This window comes from Cydia pomonella, chromosome 19 (genome assembly GCF_033807575.1).
Source record: "Cydia pomonella isolate Wapato2018A chromosome 19, ilCydPomo1, whole genome shotgun sequence".
Taxonomy (NCBI): domain Eukaryota; kingdom Metazoa; phylum Arthropoda; class Insecta; order Lepidoptera; family Tortricidae; genus Cydia; species Cydia pomonella.
Window position 1 is genome coordinate 963435 of NC_084721.1, and position 18878 is coordinate 982312.

At 38.5% G+C, this 18878-nt stretch overlaps 1 protein-coding gene across 8 annotated transcripts in view; it reads left to right on the forward strand.

Annotated features, from left to right (window-relative positions):
* The window catches only part of LOC133528329 (AMP deaminase 2-like), a 60683-nt gene extending 42238 nt beyond the window's left edge, over window positions 1-18445 (forward strand). For 5 of the 8 annotated variants that reach the window (XM_061865672.1, XM_061865675.1, XM_061865674.1 and 2 more), the window contains 14 exons: window positions 3950-4094; window positions 4587-4773; window positions 5090-5306; window positions 5672-5797; window positions 6252-6450; window positions 6960-7091; window positions 7534-7697; window positions 8115-8238; window positions 8543-8709; window positions 9132-9252; window positions 9600-9773; window positions 10737-10847; window positions 11315-11452; window positions 17501-18445. In XM_061865672.1, the coding sequence (XP_061721656.1) occupies window positions 3950-4094; window positions 4587-4773; window positions 5090-5306; window positions 5672-5797; window positions 6252-6450; window positions 6960-7091; window positions 7534-7697; window positions 8115-8238; window positions 8543-8709; window positions 9132-9252; window positions 9600-9773; window positions 10737-10847; window positions 11315-11452; window positions 17501-17611 (2116 nt within the window). In that variant the 3' untranslated portion in view covers window positions 17612-18445. Of the gene's footprint in view, window positions 1-3949; window positions 4095-4586; window positions 4774-5089; window positions 5307-5671; window positions 5798-6251; window positions 6451-6959; window positions 7092-7533; window positions 7698-8114; window positions 8239-8542; window positions 8710-9131; window positions 9253-9599; window positions 9774-10736; window positions 10848-11314; window positions 11453-12381; window positions 13170-15306; window positions 15349-17500 lie in introns of those variants that run through there. The other 3 variants (XM_061865678.1, XM_061865677.1, XM_061865673.1) reach the window with 3 other exon arrangements.
* The last annotated feature ends 433 nt before the right edge of the window (window positions 18446-18878 follow it).

An 18878-nucleotide genomic window follows, 5' to 3' on the forward strand; every position in this document is an offset into this window, starting at 1 on the left:
CTTTTTCAGTAAATTGACTAGTCTTATCGATCGAGTATCAACTTGCGATGCACAATCATTTGTATGTTGTGACACTAGCTAACTGTCACATAGGTCGAAAATCCCTTGCTTGCCGTCCTTCATGCTAAAAATCTTTGAAAACTGCAACTATTTGAAATATTTTGGGTATATTTGACTTGGTCTCCCCTTTTCCCCCAAATAGTAGTCTAGTTTTACTTAAAGCTCTGACCAGTTGTGTAGCTTGATCATCTAGCTGTATACTTCAGGTTTCACAGATCTCTTGCTGGCCGTTTTAGCGCTTGTAGCTCTCAGCAGCCACTAAACTAAGAAAATCATTTTTTTTTACCTTTCAGTAAATTGACTAGTCTTATCGATCGAGTATCAACTTGCGATGCACAATCATTTGTAGGTTTTTACACTAGCTAAATGTCACATAGGTCGAAAATCCCTTGCTTGCCGTCCTTCACACTAAAAATCTTTGAAAACTGCAACTATTTTAAATTTGATTGGTATATTTGCCTTGGTCTCCCCTTTTCCTCCAAATAGTAGTCTAGTACTACTTAAAGCCCTGACCAGTTGTTTAGCTTGATCATCTAGCTGTATACTTCAGGTTTCAAAGATCTCTTGCTGGCCGTTTTAGCGCTTGTAGCTCTCAGCAGCCACTTAACTAAGAAAATCATTTTTTTTTACCTTTCAGTAAATTGACTAGTTTTATCGATCGAGTATCAACTTGCGATGCACAATCATTTGTATGTTGTGACACTAGCTAACTGTCACATAGGTCAAAAATCCCTTGCTTGCCGTCCTTCATACTAAAAATCTTTGAAAACTGCAACTTTTTTAAATATTTTGGGTATATTTGACTTGGTCTCCCCTTCTCCCCCAAATAGTAGTCTAGTTTTACTTAAAGCTCTGACCAGTTGTGTAGCTTGATCATCTAACTGTATACTTTAGGTTTCAAAGATCTCTTGCTGGCCGTTTTAGCGCTTGCAGCTCTCAGCAGCCACTAAAGTAAGAAAATCATTTTTTATTTACTTTTCAGTAAATTGACTAGTTTTATCGATCGAGTATCAACTTGCGATGCACAGTCATTTGTAGGTTGTGACACTAGCTAACTGTTACATAGGTCGAAAATCCCTTGCTTGCCGTCCTTCATGCTAAAAATGTTTGAAAACTGCAACTATTTGAAATATTTTGGGTATATTTGCCTTGGTCTCCCCTTTTCCCCCAAATAGTAGTAAAGTTTCACTTTAAGCTCTGACCAGTTGTGTAGCTTGATCATCTAACTGTATAGTTCAGGTTTCAAAAACCTCTTGCTGGCCGTTTTAGCACTCGTAGCTCTCAGCAGCCGCTAAACTAAGAAAATCATTTTATTTTATTTTCAGTAAATTGACTAGTCTTATCGATCGAGTATCAACTTGTGATGCACAATCATTTATATGTTGTGACACTAGCTAACTGTCACATAGGTCGATAATCCCTTGCTTGCCGTTCTTCATGCTAAAAATCTTTGAATATTGCAACTATTTCGAATATTTTGTGTTCAGTTTGCCTTGGTCTCCCCTTTTCTCCAAGTTAATGGTCGAGTATCACTTAAAGCTTTCAGCAGCTCTTTAGCTTGATTATGTAGCTATCTATCTGCATGGAAACGGTTTTGAAAACCTCTTGCTTGCCTTTTTACTAGGCAATATTACAGATAGCATGAGTGCTTTGACGAAAGTGAATATATTTTAGTTTTGCATTAATTTTAGTCCTTTTTGGTCTGTTTACTTTGTAATTACATGCATCAGGTGCTCTTTTACTGGTTCTCTATGACATTTTTTACGTTTAAAATTTTGACTTCTTAATTTGGTTGGGTTATCGGCGGCTGCTAACTTTGGCTGCTAACTTCACACCGGTCATTTTAAGTAACATGTACATTTCTCGTTAATTCACATAATTAAAAAGGCTTTTAATTTTAAAAGAAACTCGGTGGGACTTATTTTGCGGTGCCCGCGGCACAGAATAAATAATAGTACTAGCGTACAGAAATGAGGAAATGACACTTCCTAGAAATCCGAAGTTTGAAGTCATTATCTTATCTATGGTCGTGACGTATAGGGACGTCAACCTTTGCCAACCTTAATAATTTCTCGGAGCAATGCTGACCCAAACGGAGCCGGGAAAAGCCGAAAGGAGTGTCATCCCACTGCCCGCGGGCCGCGTGGTCTAGGCTATGGAAGGTAGAGGCAAGGAACAGAAACTCCTTAGGCAGAATTGTTGCAAAAGTGTCCAGCTGTCAGCTATAAATAATAGTTCCAAATCTCTCCAGAGTAGCGCTAGAGTAGCTAAGAACCTAGGCGTTATTGATGGATTAAAGTGCGCTGTCTTGGATTAGATTTTTTTCTCAAGTATTCTAGGTATTGTAGCGCCCCTGTAGCGCCACCTATTTATAGTTTTTTGTCGGACACTTTTTGGTATATGGAGATCAGACCTTTCATCCTCGGGCCTGATAGACTTGGCCTAGCTAAAAGTAGGTACTTAGTAGGTAGTTAAACAAATAATTTCGTCAACTACTAACACAGTAACAAAGGCTAATGTTTTATTAGTATTTACAGAGGATGTAAATAGCCGCCGAGCTATTAATTACTGTGGAAACAGAGCTCTTTTGTAAACATCATTAATATAATTAATCACTACGACAGGCAATGACCGCTGAGCCTGCCTCGCATAGATATCGATTTTAGAGACGAGCAATGCATTGATTATATGAAAGTGTTTTGATTGATAAGATAAGCAGTCTCAGCGGGCTTACGTTAATTTTGGGCTCTAGCTAGACTTTCAAATATCGAACTCTGCACCCTTTTGTTTTGATGATAAAGGATGAACGTTAGTTGATAAGATAAGTTTAGTTGCACTTCGTTCCATCAATGGTCAACCAAGGGGTATTGAACCTTTATTGAGACTTTGCCTGCTTGTGTGTGTTCCGCTTTTACAATGGGCTGTGCTCTGAAGAATTGTTTGACATGATGCCAACGGCCGCTTTCTATCAGCGCACCGTCCGCAGGGTGTTCATCCTCACAACCTTCCCTAGAACCTAAATGGTCGCGTACTGTGCGGTTTAAGAGGAATTTCCTCCCGCGGACGCTTTGGCTGTGGAATGAGCTTCCTGCCGAGGTTTTCCCGAAGGGCTACAGTATGCGGTTCTTCAAAAAAGGAGTAAACTAGCTTTTAAAGGGTCGGCAACGCGCATGTAATATCTCTGGTGTTGCACGCGTCCATAATAGATAAAGCTGTTTCTTTTTAGTGAAATTCTGACTAAGTATATTTACAGCTTTTTGGGAACAAATTAAATTATTATATCGAATATTTTGATTTGTACTTTTAAGTGGTCACACTACATATTATCTAAAATTATAAATTGAAACCTCGCTAGAGTTAGTCAAAGACTTTCTAAGCTGGCATACCTAGATAGAGTCGAGAAATTGGGATGGGTACCACCGCGATGGGATGGCCTAGCCTAGAGGTTCAGGGCGTTATAAATTATAGCTGCGATAGCTGAAGACGCCTGTTCGAATCCGGCCTCCGCCACTTTTAGGGCTTAGCCACTTTTTCTTTAGTATATGACATATATTTCAGTTTATAAGTATGTTTTAGTTAGGCACAAATTGCACATATAATAAAGCGCAGCGCTTCTTGTAAAGCCACGCGATCAATTAAAGCCACCAAGGCATAAGAATAGAATAGAATATAATAGAATATTTTTATTCGTAGACACAAACAAGACACATTAAATTACATGATATAACAAAAACAAAAGAAGTATAAAGTGCCACGAAATGGCACTAAGATAAGCAATGGCAATAAGATATGTGTCCATAGTTTTTGTGTGTGTGTGTGACTATAGCTTTTGTATTGATCTTTTGCTACTTTGTTTTAATTACAGTTAAAACACATCCCTTTCTTCCAGGGCTGCAGAATGCGGTCAATCAGTTCGTTCGTTCGGCGGCAGCGAGGCGGGAGCGCTGCTGGAGGAGCGCAGGGACGAGTTCGAGCACGACATGGTCATGCCGCACTTCCAGCGAGTCGCCATCAGCGGGGAGGACACGTCGGGGGTAAGTGGAAAACTGTTGGCTAGGCTGGACTATGCTGGAGGAACGCAGGGACGAGCACGATATGGTCATGCCGGACTAGTCAAGTACACGCTAGATTAACTAGCAACAAAGCCTTACATGAGGGACACACGGCATAGAAAATTAATTTTGTTCAATAAAAGTTTGTAAATTGGAAACATTTGAGTCAGAGGCATGTAATGAATTTGAGTCAGTAAGTTAATAGAAGATTGGAGCAGACAGTGACTTTAGTTTACATTAAGTTAGAAACCTTACTTAAAACTGTCTGTTGCTGGGACTGCAAACCAATGCAATACTAGGGTTTCCACACAGACTCAAGAATTTAATTGGGTCGTCTAACATACTATAGTTGTCCTGCTACTTGCCTCCAACATTTGTCTCGTGGCTCCATATTCCTTCACCTTTCATAATACGGTTGTAAACATCTTTGCCTTATTTATAAAAAAAAATCTGAATTTTTACTTGTCTTCTCAGGTACCCTTGGAAGATTTGCAACAAGCCTCATCCTACCTAGTGCAGGCACTAGACATCCGTAAGCGCTACATGGAGATGTCTCACCAGAGCTTCTGCACCATCACCGCGCGGTTCCTGCGCAACATGGACCCTGACGCGCCCGCCAACCACGCGCCCTACACTAAGGGTCCTAGTGGACATATAGCAGGTACGGTATCTTGTCCAGTACCCTTGGAAGATCTGCAAAAGGCCTCTTAGTGATATTTGTAACATAGACTAGTGTTTGTTAAGGCTTACTAGCTAGGCGCTAGCGCACTCTTATATATGTACGTTTTTGATCAGTTGATCCCTCGACTGTTAAGCCCGTTGAGCATTATGACCACATCCTAGGTTTTTTCAACAACTAACTGTCGCTAGCGTTGCCAGTCTTGAGCTATCCTAAATAAATACTTTGTGGTGCTAGTCTGCTATTGGTACTCTAACCACTAAAATAACTGATTTAAATAAAACCAATTTACTTCCAGATCACGTAGTCCACCCGCCGTTCAGGGACAAGGATCCCTGGGAATGCCACATGCCCGAGCCGAAGGACTACACCATACGCTCAGACCGCGGCGTCTTCAACCTGTACACTAAGGGCGCAGAGGGTCAGGAGACCCGAGTACCGTACGAGTACATACCACTGCCGGAATATATTCAGGACATGAATACTATGTGCAACATGATCGCGGATGGACCGCTGTGAGTATTTGTTTTTGTTACCTGAAAAATGTTGACTTTATTATGCTTTTGTATTTTCAAAGTTCCTCTACTTTCTCTGTTTTCCAATTTCTGATGGTCTGCGGATCTTTACGTTGAATATCGTTATAGGACTTAAGTATTAATATGAGCTGCCAAGTTCTTGCTGCGATAGCGATAAGTTAAAGTACTCAATTACTCATCGTTTATGTCAGAAAATAACATGTAATCATGCCACCATAAGTTCCATTCCTGCCGTTAACACTTCCGCTTAGATTTACGTTACATCTTTGAAAATAAACCTTTTTACTTAACAGTCTTAACACTTGGTTGAATTTCGACCTGATATCTTCATCTTTTGCCTTCAGGAAGTCCTTCTGCTACCGGCGACTGTCCTACCTGTCGTCCAAGTTCCAGTTGCATGTGCTGCTCAACGAGCTGCGGGAGCTAGCTTCACAAAAGGCCGTGCCACATCGCGACTTTTATAACATCAGGTCAATACCTCTCCTAGTACAGTCAGCGTCAAATACTTCGTAGCAGTCAAAGTGGCCAAATAGTTCGGTACACCATACTAAATATATGGTGTACCGAACTATTTGGCTACTTTGGTTGCTACAAAGTATTTGACGCTGACTGTACCACTTTGTTTTGTTATTTAACTCTCTAGCAATGACGACGAAGCTCGAGTACATTAAAGACTTTCTAAATTGTATTCTGGAGACTCTCTGGAGACTTTCTGGAGACTGGAGTTCTGTCGAGAGAAGAATTACTGTTTTTAGAACTGTTTCTAATCACGACAGACATACACGCACAAAAAAATAGACATACTTACACACACAAGACTCGACTAACGACTAAAAGTGAAGAATCTAGTAAAACTAGAATAGTAGAAGTTTAGAAAGATTCTTGTCAAGTTCAAAAGTTTTGAAGTCCTCTATGTCGTTACAGAAAAGTGGACACCCACATCCACGCAGCATCGTGCATGAACCAGAAGCACTTGCTGCGCTTCATCAAGAAGACCCTCAAGAACCACGCGGACGAGGTGGTGACGCTGCACAAGGGCGTGCCCATGACCCTCAAGGCCGTGTTCCAGTCCATGAACCTTAGTACTTATGACTTGACTGTAGATATGCTGGATGTGCATGCGGTAAGTGCTTTGAAGTTTATGCTTCTCTGAACCAAAGATTAAATAATTACCTACAAAAATTAAATTAGTGGAAAATCTCATCTCATTCTTCTTATTTAAGATTTAGTCATCTTGAGAGTGACGAGCTGTTCATGGAACTTGATTCAGATCTGCTCACCGATTGGTAACCGAGCATACTATAGGTGTCAATGAAAAAGTAGGTTTTGCCTGAGCTTACCCATTCGGAAATGGCACCCTGCCACAGAATTCAATAATTTCGTAGACACCCATTCAGTTCAGATCAGAACTGATTAGGTTATAGGTATGTATAGCCAACAAACTATGTAAATAAAATATTTACAGTATTAAATATAATCCTAGTGTATTCACATGGCCGGTGAGTCCTAACATTATCATTTGGTCTTTGCTAGCAGTATTAGTATTATCCTGCATATCTCGTCTTTCAAATTATTTGTTTTCTACTTCTCTAAACTTACATAATATATACTTATGTTGTACTTTTCATACAGGACCGCAACACGTTCCATCGGTTCGACAAATTCAATGCCAAATACAACCCCATCGGCGAGTCAAGACTCCGAGAAGTGTTCCTTAAGACCGACAACCACATGAATGGGAAATACTTCGCTAGGATTATAAAGGTACGTTTGAAATTCAAATTTTAATTGTTAATGAAATGTGTCCAATTCGGGACGCTTATCATATATAGAAAGAAAGAAAATACATTTATTTAACGCTACAACACATTACATTTGGAAAAAGAAGAATATACAGAGAAAGAAAAACATTGGCCGCTAAAATAGGATCCCTACTCAGCATAATGCCGCGGCAATCCGTGGCGCTGGTTTTCAGTGGGGACCTGACTTAAAACTATGATAGTGGCGGCACATATTACGTCAACGCAACAGAAAACAGAAAAAAAAAACAGACATAAAAAGGAACACAAAAAAATTATACATAAATGAAAACATACTACCAAATAGGTACATTTTTGCTACTGTACATTACAAAGATTGAAATTGAAAACACTTATATTATTATATATCGTATATATTAACCATTTGAAATCTGTTAAATTTACAGGAAGTAGCCTCAGACTTAGAGGAGAGTAAATACCAAAATGCGGAGCTACGTCTATCCATTTACGGCAAGAGCCCGAGTGAGTGGGCAAATCTGGCCAACTGGGCCATCCAGTACGACGTGCACTCCAACAACGTGCGATGGCTCATCCAGATACCTAGGCTTTAGTGAGTACCAATAATATAATTCCATATGTTGCTATTGTTTTGAAAAGAAGAAGTGCAAGAAGAAACCCTTGTGGAACTCCACTCAGCATAGTAAAACCAACCAAACTAACCTTATTGTTAATAGCAATTGCCTGAGATAATCAATCTTATGATTATAGTACCTATGATATATTAAGGCTAATGGCTATATACTCATATGATCTTGTTTTTAATTGCTATCTTAGCTAAGGTAATAAAAATGTGCTGCTAATTCTATCGAATGCCTTTGTTTGCTCAACATCAAGTGATTTTTCTCTCGCTTCTATAGACCTACCTATAGATTTCCTCTTATAAGCACGAATATAAACTACAGAATTAATTATTCTCATTTAAATATATCGAAGATTATCTTCTTAATCGTTCTTCTTTCTTTTACAGCGATATTTTCAAATCCAACAAGATCATGAACAACTTCCAAGAGCTCCTTACTAATATTTTCCTACCATTATTCGAAGTCACCAAGGATCCCAATAGCAACATAGAGCTGCACAAATTTCTAACGGTAAGTCTTGCAGATAGGTGTTATTTATATTAATTGTCATCAGTAAAATCTCGTCTCTTTCATCAGGTACCTAACGTTTATATCTCAAAAGACAATGATTTTGTTTTAAACTCACCTGATGGTAAGTGCCGATATGATCTAGGATGGAGCATATCTCCTTACCTAAGAGATGTCTATTCACTCTCGATTTCAAAAGATCCAATGTATAGTGGGCTAGGAATAGATTCGCAGGAAGTGAGTTTCACAGATAGCCCCAATGTGCACGTTTTTCCTTTTCCCGATTCAAGTTGTCTGGTATTCGCAGCACGTGGTCGGTTTCGACAGCGTGGACGACGAGTCGAAGCCTGAGAACCCGATCCTGGACCCCGAGGTCCGTGCACCGGGTGACTGGGACGACGAGGAGAATCCGCCCTACGCCTACTATCTCTACTATATGTACGCCAACATCACTGTGCTCAACCACTTCCGCAAGTAAGTAGTCAACACAACATGTTATGTACATTTCAGTACGTGCTTAATTATTACAAAATGAGATTTTTTCAAAAATAAATGTCCGATTTTAATTCGCCAAATCGCAGGGGTAACAACTCACAATGAATCTTAACTTCAAACCAAGAAGAACACGTCATTATGCTCAGCCTCAGTTTCTAATCCTCATTCTCCGGTGCCGGGCTCATATAGAGCTGCCTCTATGGTGTCCAAACATTCTATCTGAATATATAAATTATTTGTTGTTGGTTGACAAGAGGCTAGCGGACATGATGCGCTATGGTCTCAGCACCAATTCTGGTTAGGTTATAAAATGTTCAACACCGGAATTTTTCTAATTCTATAACTCCCATCTGTTCTTTTATATAGAAATATAAAGTCTTAACTTCTTGTAATTTTAACAGGGAACAAGGGCTGAACACGTTCGTTCTCCGCCCGCATTGTGGTGAAGCTGGGCCTGTGCAGCATCTCGTCTGCGGGTTCATGCTTGCTGAGAACATCTCCCATGGGCTGCTGCTTAGGAAGGTAATTACATCAGACCTTATCAGAGCGTCGTAACGAATTCATGAGAAAGCAAAATTAAATAATTCTTGAACATCAACAGCTATTACTTTTCTTTATGTCGGTGTGCTGCAAAGTGCGCTTGTACCTTTTATACACCCGAAACAGGAAGATCGGGTGCGGAAGCATCTAAAGGCACAATATAGTGTAGAGTTAATAATAGCAGTTAGAAGACAAATAAAAGCCATTCCTGGACCTACAGTCGCTGCGGCCAAAATCATTCAAGTGGATTTGATCATCATTATATCAGCTGTTATACTGCGTTGTGTATAATTTGATTTTAACGGACCAAAAACTCCATTTTTCTCCAGGTCCCAGTACTGCAATACCTGTACTACTTGACACAGATCGCGATAGCAATGTCTCCGCTCAGCAACAATTCCCTGTTCTTGAATTATCATCGCAACCCGCTGCCGGAGTTCCTGGCAAGAGGCCTCGCCATCACGCTCAGCACTGATGACCCGCTGCAGTTCCACTTCACCAAGGTAATCCAACTCTATGCACCGTTCATTAAATCATATTTATAGGTAATCAGCTGTCTGGGCGTAGCGTAGACCTGCTCTGCGATGGCAGCATGGTTCCATTTTTTCCACCTGTCACTATGCCCATCACTTTCCCACTCACATACTTGTTAGAACGTGACAGGCATGGTGACAAATGATAAAAAGCCGACCATCTTAACCCTACTGATGTATAAGAAACATTAGCGCGTCATTTTGAATGTGTGGGATCTGGGGATACGGTAGTGCCCCCGCCTGCCGCCAAGACGAGCCATACGAAGTGTAAGGGCACTACCTTCCTTTTCTCCAACCGCTTCGTAGTTTTTTTGAACTTTCATAAGTTGGATTTGAATTATACCAGATAAACAAAATTCTCGGTATATGATTTAAATAGTGCATTTATTCAACATAGAAAGTTTCAATTACATAGCTTACTTTGGATTTTATCGATATCTAAAAAAACCCGATCTCGTCACTGACTCACTCACTCATTCACTCACTCGCTGATGATCATCAAAACAATTAATAGAATCAGGCGTTACTTTGCTTTGGTTTTTTTTTTTAATGATCATCAAAACTCTTGGGGTATTTCCTGAAGTTCTAGAAAGCTGAAATTTGATATGTAAGCTAGTATTAGTACACAAACTACAATAAAATTCTAAAACTAGGAACTATCACCCCTTAAAGAAAAAAGAAGGATTGTCATAAGCTACTTACAAAAAGAAATGAAATCCCACCAAAAACATTTTCATGTAAAATGTTGCCAAGACAAAACCATAACGCACTGTCAAAACTTATCAGATCTCACGTAGAGCCAAGCTTCTAACTCTACAAGCCCTAACTTCACAAATTCTACACCTTAGTCAAAATATGTGGCTTGGCCGTTTCCCAATAGTTTGAGCCGATGAATTGGATTGTTTTAAATAACATTTTGGTATCGACCGTCAGGAACCGCTGATGGAGGAGTACAGCATCGCGGCACAAGTGTGGAAGCTCTCCTCCTGCGACATGTGCGAGCTGGCGCGCAACTCCGTACTGATGTCCGGCTTCCCGCATGAGGTAACATCTTCCATCTTCTTGGCACCCTTAACATTACTCTGTATCAGGCCATAATAGTTCCAAAAGAGACATTAATCCTGAGACGCCCGTGGCTCCAAATTGTAAGACTGCAAGTATTGCAACTCTGCCTGATAACAACACGTCTGCTAGACTACAGAGCCAGCATTATCCATAATAGTTATTAATTAAAGGTTCCTCTATTCTATAAACATTAACACCTGTAATCTAGCCGCTGACTTTCCATCGTATCAGACAGAAGTTTCAATATTCAGAAAATGGGCGCAGGAACACTTGAATTTAACCAGTAATTAACCTTAAGTTTTACGAGACTGAAGCATTCTGATTTTGGCCCAACTTCACATTACAAACATTACACACTTTTCTAATGGAAGAAGCTAGTAAAGTTTACTGTACCCATTATTCTATAAGACCCACTGCATTGTAATAAGAAACTGTATAATCCACAGATGAAGCAGTACTGGCTGGGCCCCAACTACATGAAGGAGGGCGTGGCCGGCAACGACATCACGCGCACCAACGTGCCCGACATCCGCATCTCCTTCCGCTACGAGGCGCTGCTGGACGAGCTCACCAACATCTTCAAGGTAACGTCAACAATACAGTTTACAGGCGGGCTTATCGACGTCACAGAGCCCCCCGCCATCGCGCGTAGGGTTGCTATGTGGAAAAATGGAATATCCTGACAAAAGCCCGAACATCACCTCAAAAATCCTATTACATTTCCTGGACGGTCACTTCTCTAAATCCCACTGGGTTCTTTACATATGTATCCGTATCACGAAGTTTTTTTGAAATCGGCTATATTTACAAGCCTCTATATTTATGTGATTGATTATAACTAATTGAGGTATCTAAAAACATGACCTGTACTGACGAAGTACTCCCGCAACCCTGAAAAACGACAAAAAATCCTGACACATCAGAAAGTAACGTTTGCTCTGTAACGTGGATAACTCCGTCCACCGTACGCGAGAATAAGTGACCTGAGTGATGGTAGTTGCGCACCAGTAGAGCAGTGGCGTGGCGTCACGTAACCGTAGATTAGCTGCAATTCTGTCCTCTTTACCTATTTTTCAGGCATGTTATTATAAGCAAAAGCGCGGAAACGAAACTTTACTTCTTACCATATACCCTACTTCTTGCCAAAAGGCATATCGACAATACGTATCACCTTCTAGAACAAAATATGATTGTCATTCTTTGGTTTACGCCACTTGAAAATGGGTTACATCAGTAAATTTTAGTATCGTCGGTAGTAGATTTAAAATTTCATTCAGTTATGGCCACGCTTCGCCGTTACGAGTAGGTAATACTAATGAATGCCTATAAGAAAATGTCAAATATACCTATGTCTGGTGATGTGAACTAAAGGTCTAGGTAACCTAACATAGCATTTAGTTTGGATTAGTCCAGTAGTTTTGTGCTTGTTTGCCATGTCTTGTGTTCCGTTTCTCTTGCATCAACTAACCCTCCATCCCCAGTAGATTGTGAATAACTGGAGCAACACTTTCAGGAAGGGATGTCGACCCACCAGATGAGCGCCGCGTCTCGCTCGCGGCGAACTGTCACTGAACCGGGCCCTGAAAACCACATTGGCAAATAAACCCCGGTACTATTGTATATGGGGTTGCCACCTTTTTTTTTTTGATGTAGTATTTTCCAAAACTAGGTGGAAGAAATATAGTACACCGGAGGAAAAATTTAGGAATACTATTTTATGATCGATACGTATGGATATGGCGTAACCTCGTATTTCCTCTTTCAATAGATTTTTCAACAGTAAAAAAAGCCAAAATATAGTAATATAGACGGGTGGCAACCCCTTTTTCGTATACCAAATGGTCATACACAGGTTTAAGTTCTGAATTCCTCACTAACAACTATACTTAACGCCTCATGTCACGCGTCCTGTATAATAGGATTAATAGGTACGGTCACATCTGAAAATATCGATACGAAAAAAGTGCCAAAAATATGTATACACGACTTTATTGCCCATATATTAAGGTAGTGTATATTTTGGCACATTTTCGAAGCGATATTTTCAAACGTGACTGTACATACATATATTGAGCGTTTCGATATATATATATATATGATAAGCTACTACGTCTAGAGTCTAGAACGCTATGTGCAAATTGAACTATAACTTTCGATAGTTAAAGTGTTACTTCGTTTTCAGCCTGTGTATGACCTCAATAAAAAAGTTATTCTAGTTGTTATAATCATTTTGTAGGCTGTATCTTTTCTTTACTATTTGAAAATTATGATAATCAATATTTGCCCCAAAAAAAGAAATAAGTGTAATATTGATGTGATAAAGAGTTCCCCATGTGATAACTAGGTGAATATAAATTAAAGTGCCATTACATTCCTTGTTGAAGTTTCAAGTTCCCTCTATCGGTGGATCAGTAGAATAGGAATTCTAGCATGAATCTTGTGATAAAAATACCGAAAATTTAATCTGTAGGTTTACGCATGAAAATATTGAAAAGTTGGCATGTCGCAGTTAACACCGTTGCTTTTATTTTATGCTTGTAATGTAAGTAGTAGGTACTAAATTGAATTTTGTTCTGGTTTCGTGCAAGAATTCGTGTCCTAGCCTGATTCATTATCCTTTTATCTAATTACTAATTAGGAAGACGTAGACAAGCTTTGTATCTAAAGGACTATTTATTCCAAATCTATCTCTATTATTGTTTACTTACTTATAAGAAGAATGTTATTAGTTCTCCCATATTGAACTGGTTTTTTCCACATACAATAAAAAAGAGTTTGTCTAGGTATTATACGAAATCAAAATTAATACTTAATCCTTAAAAATCGCTTTGAGTGTACAACTACCCTTTACGTAATACGTATAGACAAGGGGAGGCGGTTGTATTTAAAGTCGAGATCAATTCTATGCATAAGCAATGTTTAAAGTTAAAAGGTCATTAATCACTTTCATTCTCTACCGTGGACGAATAATAATGACCACATTGCGTCATTCACATACTTTTTAACAAACATATCTTTGTTACGGATATTGTACTTAGAAGGTTTTTTTACTAATTATTTAATACTAATAATTGTTAACCTATTATTAATTTCACCCCAAGGTGCTCGCCTAACTGACCTCATACCATAACTACATTACTTTTATGTAATCCTACTCACACCAACTGATTTTATCCCACTTCTGATGTTGTGTTCTGACTACTTAGTACTTACTCCTTCGTTTTCTTCCGAATGTTGTCAGAGTTTTAATATTGCTGAAATTATTTGATATGTCTGGTAGTTTATTACAATTGTTCGCATTTGGGGTTTAGCTGACATTAAAATAAGTAATTCAAATAATTTCAGGTATTAATCACCTTGGATTAAATCAGGTTGTGTGTCAGGAATGATGGGTTGTTGTTTTCTTTGTTGTTCACGTTATGTACATTACAACTAGGAACTCAGAATAAAATCTGATCACAATTGCAATGTTTTCGATGTCAAAACAACGAATTTTCTCTCTAAATTTGTCATTGTGATCAAATATTGTACTGATTTGCGGCTGCTGCGGTGGCTACAATATTATATTGAGCTTTATTTGGTTGTGTTACAATCGCTTATTGTTTGTCTGTCCACGTTTGAGTAAAAACCAAGAAAAATACCTTTTAAAGGGTATTTAGTAGCGTATTCTTCAAAGATAAAAGAGCGAAAAATGTACAGTTATTATACTCAATGCCCTTTGATAAAAAAAATACCTATTAGTGGTTTTTAGTCGTTTTAAACATATCTAGCTATGATTATTTATACTTATGTAAATGAAATGGAATATTCAATGTTGAACTTAGTAGTCGCACTCGGTAAGACTAAAAACATAAAAATAAGTAACGATTGCTGTTCGTACTTAATTTATAATTAAATTCATAAATGAATGTAAGTAGACATTTTGTAATCAACTTAGATAATATCTATATCTATAAATACATAACATATATTATACGAGTAATATAAAAACTCGGAACCAAATGGAATATTAATGTTGAAAATAAAGATGGATCACCAAACATTTGTTTTATTTAGGTATACAGTGTAGTTGAAACATCTCGACAGCTTTATATTCCTAATGAAGGTACTAGGCCTGCTTTTCCCCTATTATATAAACTATTTAGCATGCGTAGAAACCATCGGATTTGAAATGCCAGCGTTTTAGAGACTGCAACAAGCAATGCTTTAAAAATTATGAACCTTTTGACCGCCAAGAACGCTTTTGACGCGCTGCTACAGACAAATTACGTTCGTGCATTACGACTAGGTTCACGATGGCGCCGTACACGATGGGCGTCACGTTCAAAGGGTTAAGCATGCATTTTATACAAGACATGTTGCATTAAAAATCCCCCTGTTAGGATTAGTTACAGTACATTGTAGTGAATGATTTAATATGATGTGTCCTTTTGTGTAGATAAAGCGCTGCGGCTCGCCCGTCATCTATTAAGGTACCAGGGTAAGGTATATTTCGGCTATAGGATAATATCGACTAAGCTGTATGCCGATTGTACCCTAGGGGTACTTTTTAGCAAAGTGCATGGACTTTAATTAATACCCATTTGTATGATCATATTTAATTTGTACCTTTGGTGTAATATTAGTTACAGAGGATGAAGTCCATTTTCATTATGAATGACTAAATTGCTGTAACTTTGTAACAAATTCTTTGATTTCGGTTATATTTCATTAGCTATAATACTATTTGTTTCTTACGTTATACATAATGAACCTAGTGAAATATTTTTTAACAAAGAAAACTTATTGAATGTTTCTTTTCTTTTACCGCTTTTTTAAGGTGCAGTAGGTTCAGAGAGCGGATTTTTTTAATATCGTACCGTTTTTCTAGACAACAATACGATTGTCATAAATTTCACTAGCAATCTTGGGGGTTTTTTCGAGGAAATTCAGCAATTCGAATCCTGATTTTTTGACGTTGTTCGAAAAAAAAAATCACGAACATGTCTATAACCCACAATACAATACAATACAATACAATACAATACAATACAATACAAAACCTCTTTATTGCACAGCCTCAGAAAAAATGTACATGGAAACACATAATACATGAAGATTAGAGGTAAACAACAGGCGGCCTTATCGCAACAGAACGATCTCTTCCAGACAACCTTTAGGTAGTCAGTAGAAATCCACTTTAAAGTTTCGTAACAATTTATGCACAAAAGTTATAAATATGAAAATTGCTAAAATTGCGCAATTTTATTTTTGTGGAATTGACTCATCGGTTACTTGTCCTTTTGTTAAAACTTACAAAAAATTAAAATTAAAAAACACGATATCTGCGGTCCGGAGCACGTGCATTCCTTTCGTTCACACATACGCTCAGTGAGAGTGAGAGAAGAACACGAACCTACTGGGCCTTAAATGAGTGTCTAATTTTGTTACTTAATTGCTAAACAAATACTCAAAACATGAAAAAACATTCTAAAAATACATTTTCATTGATAAAATCTCTTCCTACAAGTACAAGTTAGTAACATTCTACTGTGAAACAAAATAATAATAATAAATCCGTTTATTTAAGACAACATATGTTAAAAAACAAAGTTAAAAATAAATGAAAATAATATTAGACATTTTGAAATATTTGAACATTACTGACATTTACCAGATAAAACAGCCATATCGCCCATATCAAAAATCTGAATAATTACCTATTACAATTTTTTTTTTATTGGATGTTCACTTTGAAACTAAATGAAACGAGACAGAGACCGACACAACTCCGAAATTACAGCATACAGTCATATGATACTTACCTACCTACCATACATTATTAATGTTTAAAAGTCATTTTGATCACTTGTCGCTATGCCTATCACGTTCAAACAAGTATATAAGTGCGAAAGTGTCAGGCATAGTGACAAGTGATAAAAATGCGACTGTGCTACAGCCGCTGTGGTGTCACTATCATTTTTGTAGGGCTCATTCACTGAGCTGAGCGGGCTATGTAACTATGTTAGTCATCAAGGACCTCAGGAATGGGCGTTACGTACCCTAAAAACAATAGAAACCTAACCCGTGACGTAGCGGTATCATGTTAGTGTGTAAACTGAGCGGATGTTGGAACAGAGCGGCCAGCGAGGCGTCTGGCGTAGGGATATCAATTCCATCTTAAACCAAAGTAAACGTAAGTGAGGGGCCCGATAAGTGCACATTTGGAAGCTCGACGCCACGCTGATGTAGGGCGGTTTCAGACTAGCGTTTTATACGCGCTATAATTTTCATTAGGGACTGCCCCATTTAGCGGAAATGGGTACGATCGCATGCTTAAGTAGCAAGTGTCCCAGAAAGAGGCAGATACCTCAATTAGATTTAAGATATTTTTTAATGATATGGACTGTAACGTCTGCAATAAAGTGATTTTATTTTATTTATTTATAATAGATCAAATGTAGCAAAACATAGCACACGTGTAAGCACATAACGCCTTAAAGACCGTTCACGTGCAGAAAAAAAACGCTGGTATTGAAACCGCTCGTACGCTTCGCCGAACACGCTACAGGACAGTCACCACTGAGACCGTACACTTATACAAGCGGTTATTTAAAGATGAGATGAGTGTTCTAACACGTGCAATGTTTCAGGTTCGTTACGCACTGGGGCGAGACTGGGTGCCCCCGCCCGCGCCCACCACTCCGCAGCCGCCCAACATCCACGCGCCCATCGTGAGCCTGAAGAGACCATCGCTAGTGTAAAGATTTGCATCATAATCGTATAATAATTCTACACTACCTAATGTATATTACTGTAGAATTATAAAGCCTTATGCAGTTGCAGATATCACACAACATAGACGCAGTGGCATAGCTAGGCGTGGGCGAATGGGGTCTCTCGCTCACGGCCTCGTACTCGCCAAGCCAACTTTTTTATTACTTTGGAAAAAACACATTTAAAAGGCCTCGCAGATGTGGTTTCACCCACGGCTAGATTATTTCACGCTACGCCACTGCCACTTCATAGATGAGTAATCCAACGCCCCTCCGGCGTGTGAACGAGACAGATATGCACGTACTTATGCAGCGATGTCTCACACGCCGCATCAGACCGGCGTGCGTTCAATGTGTAGACCGCCTTATAGAAGACAAAACTGAGGATCTACCGCGACAATTAAAAATTAGTTTTTAGCCTATACTTATAACTTACATATTCGGGCGATAGAGAGGCAATTAGACCAGAAGTGCTTCGCGGTAGGCCGTCTGGGCGGTTCAATATGCTGCACATCAAAATATGGTTTATTCCCAGTGAGTTCATTGTTATGGTATGGCTACAAATATTTTGAGTTAGGTATATAGGCTTATTATAAAATTTGAAGGTAACTAACTTCAAGCAATTAGGTATCTTATTAGTTTAATAGAGTATTAAGCGAAGCTAATATAATTATACATAATGGGATATATAGATATTACGATGTTGTAGATTTGCATATGTATATATGTATTTTGTATTGTAACAATTTACTGTACTGTACTGTACTGTGGACAATTTAAATTACATAATATATATAATAAATAAGTATATTGTTAATCCAATTTGTATTTTATTTTAATTACATTTTATTTGTTAGTTTTGGTACCTACTTCCGTTACGCGCCTTGTGCAAATCATGGTTTTTAGCTTATTGATACCAATCCTATCACATCAATATCACATAGTATCAAATCCTATGCACCTCGCCGTGCGCAAAAGACTCCTTCTATAGATTTGATTGCTTACATTATTTTTCTGATGTCAGCGTCATCTGGTGTTGACAAGATGTAGTTAAGTTTCTAATTCCGTCGTAAGATGTTGCTAATAAAGTTATTTCGGCATTTCATCGCTAGATGTCAGTTCCACTAATGATTTCTACGCCATCTAGTAGCCAATAGCGTAACTAAAGTTTTAATTCCTAGCTTGGGTGTCAAGGTAGTTTGAATTTTTATCTCTAGATGGCAGCACAAAATTTAATTTTAACGCCATCTGCGGG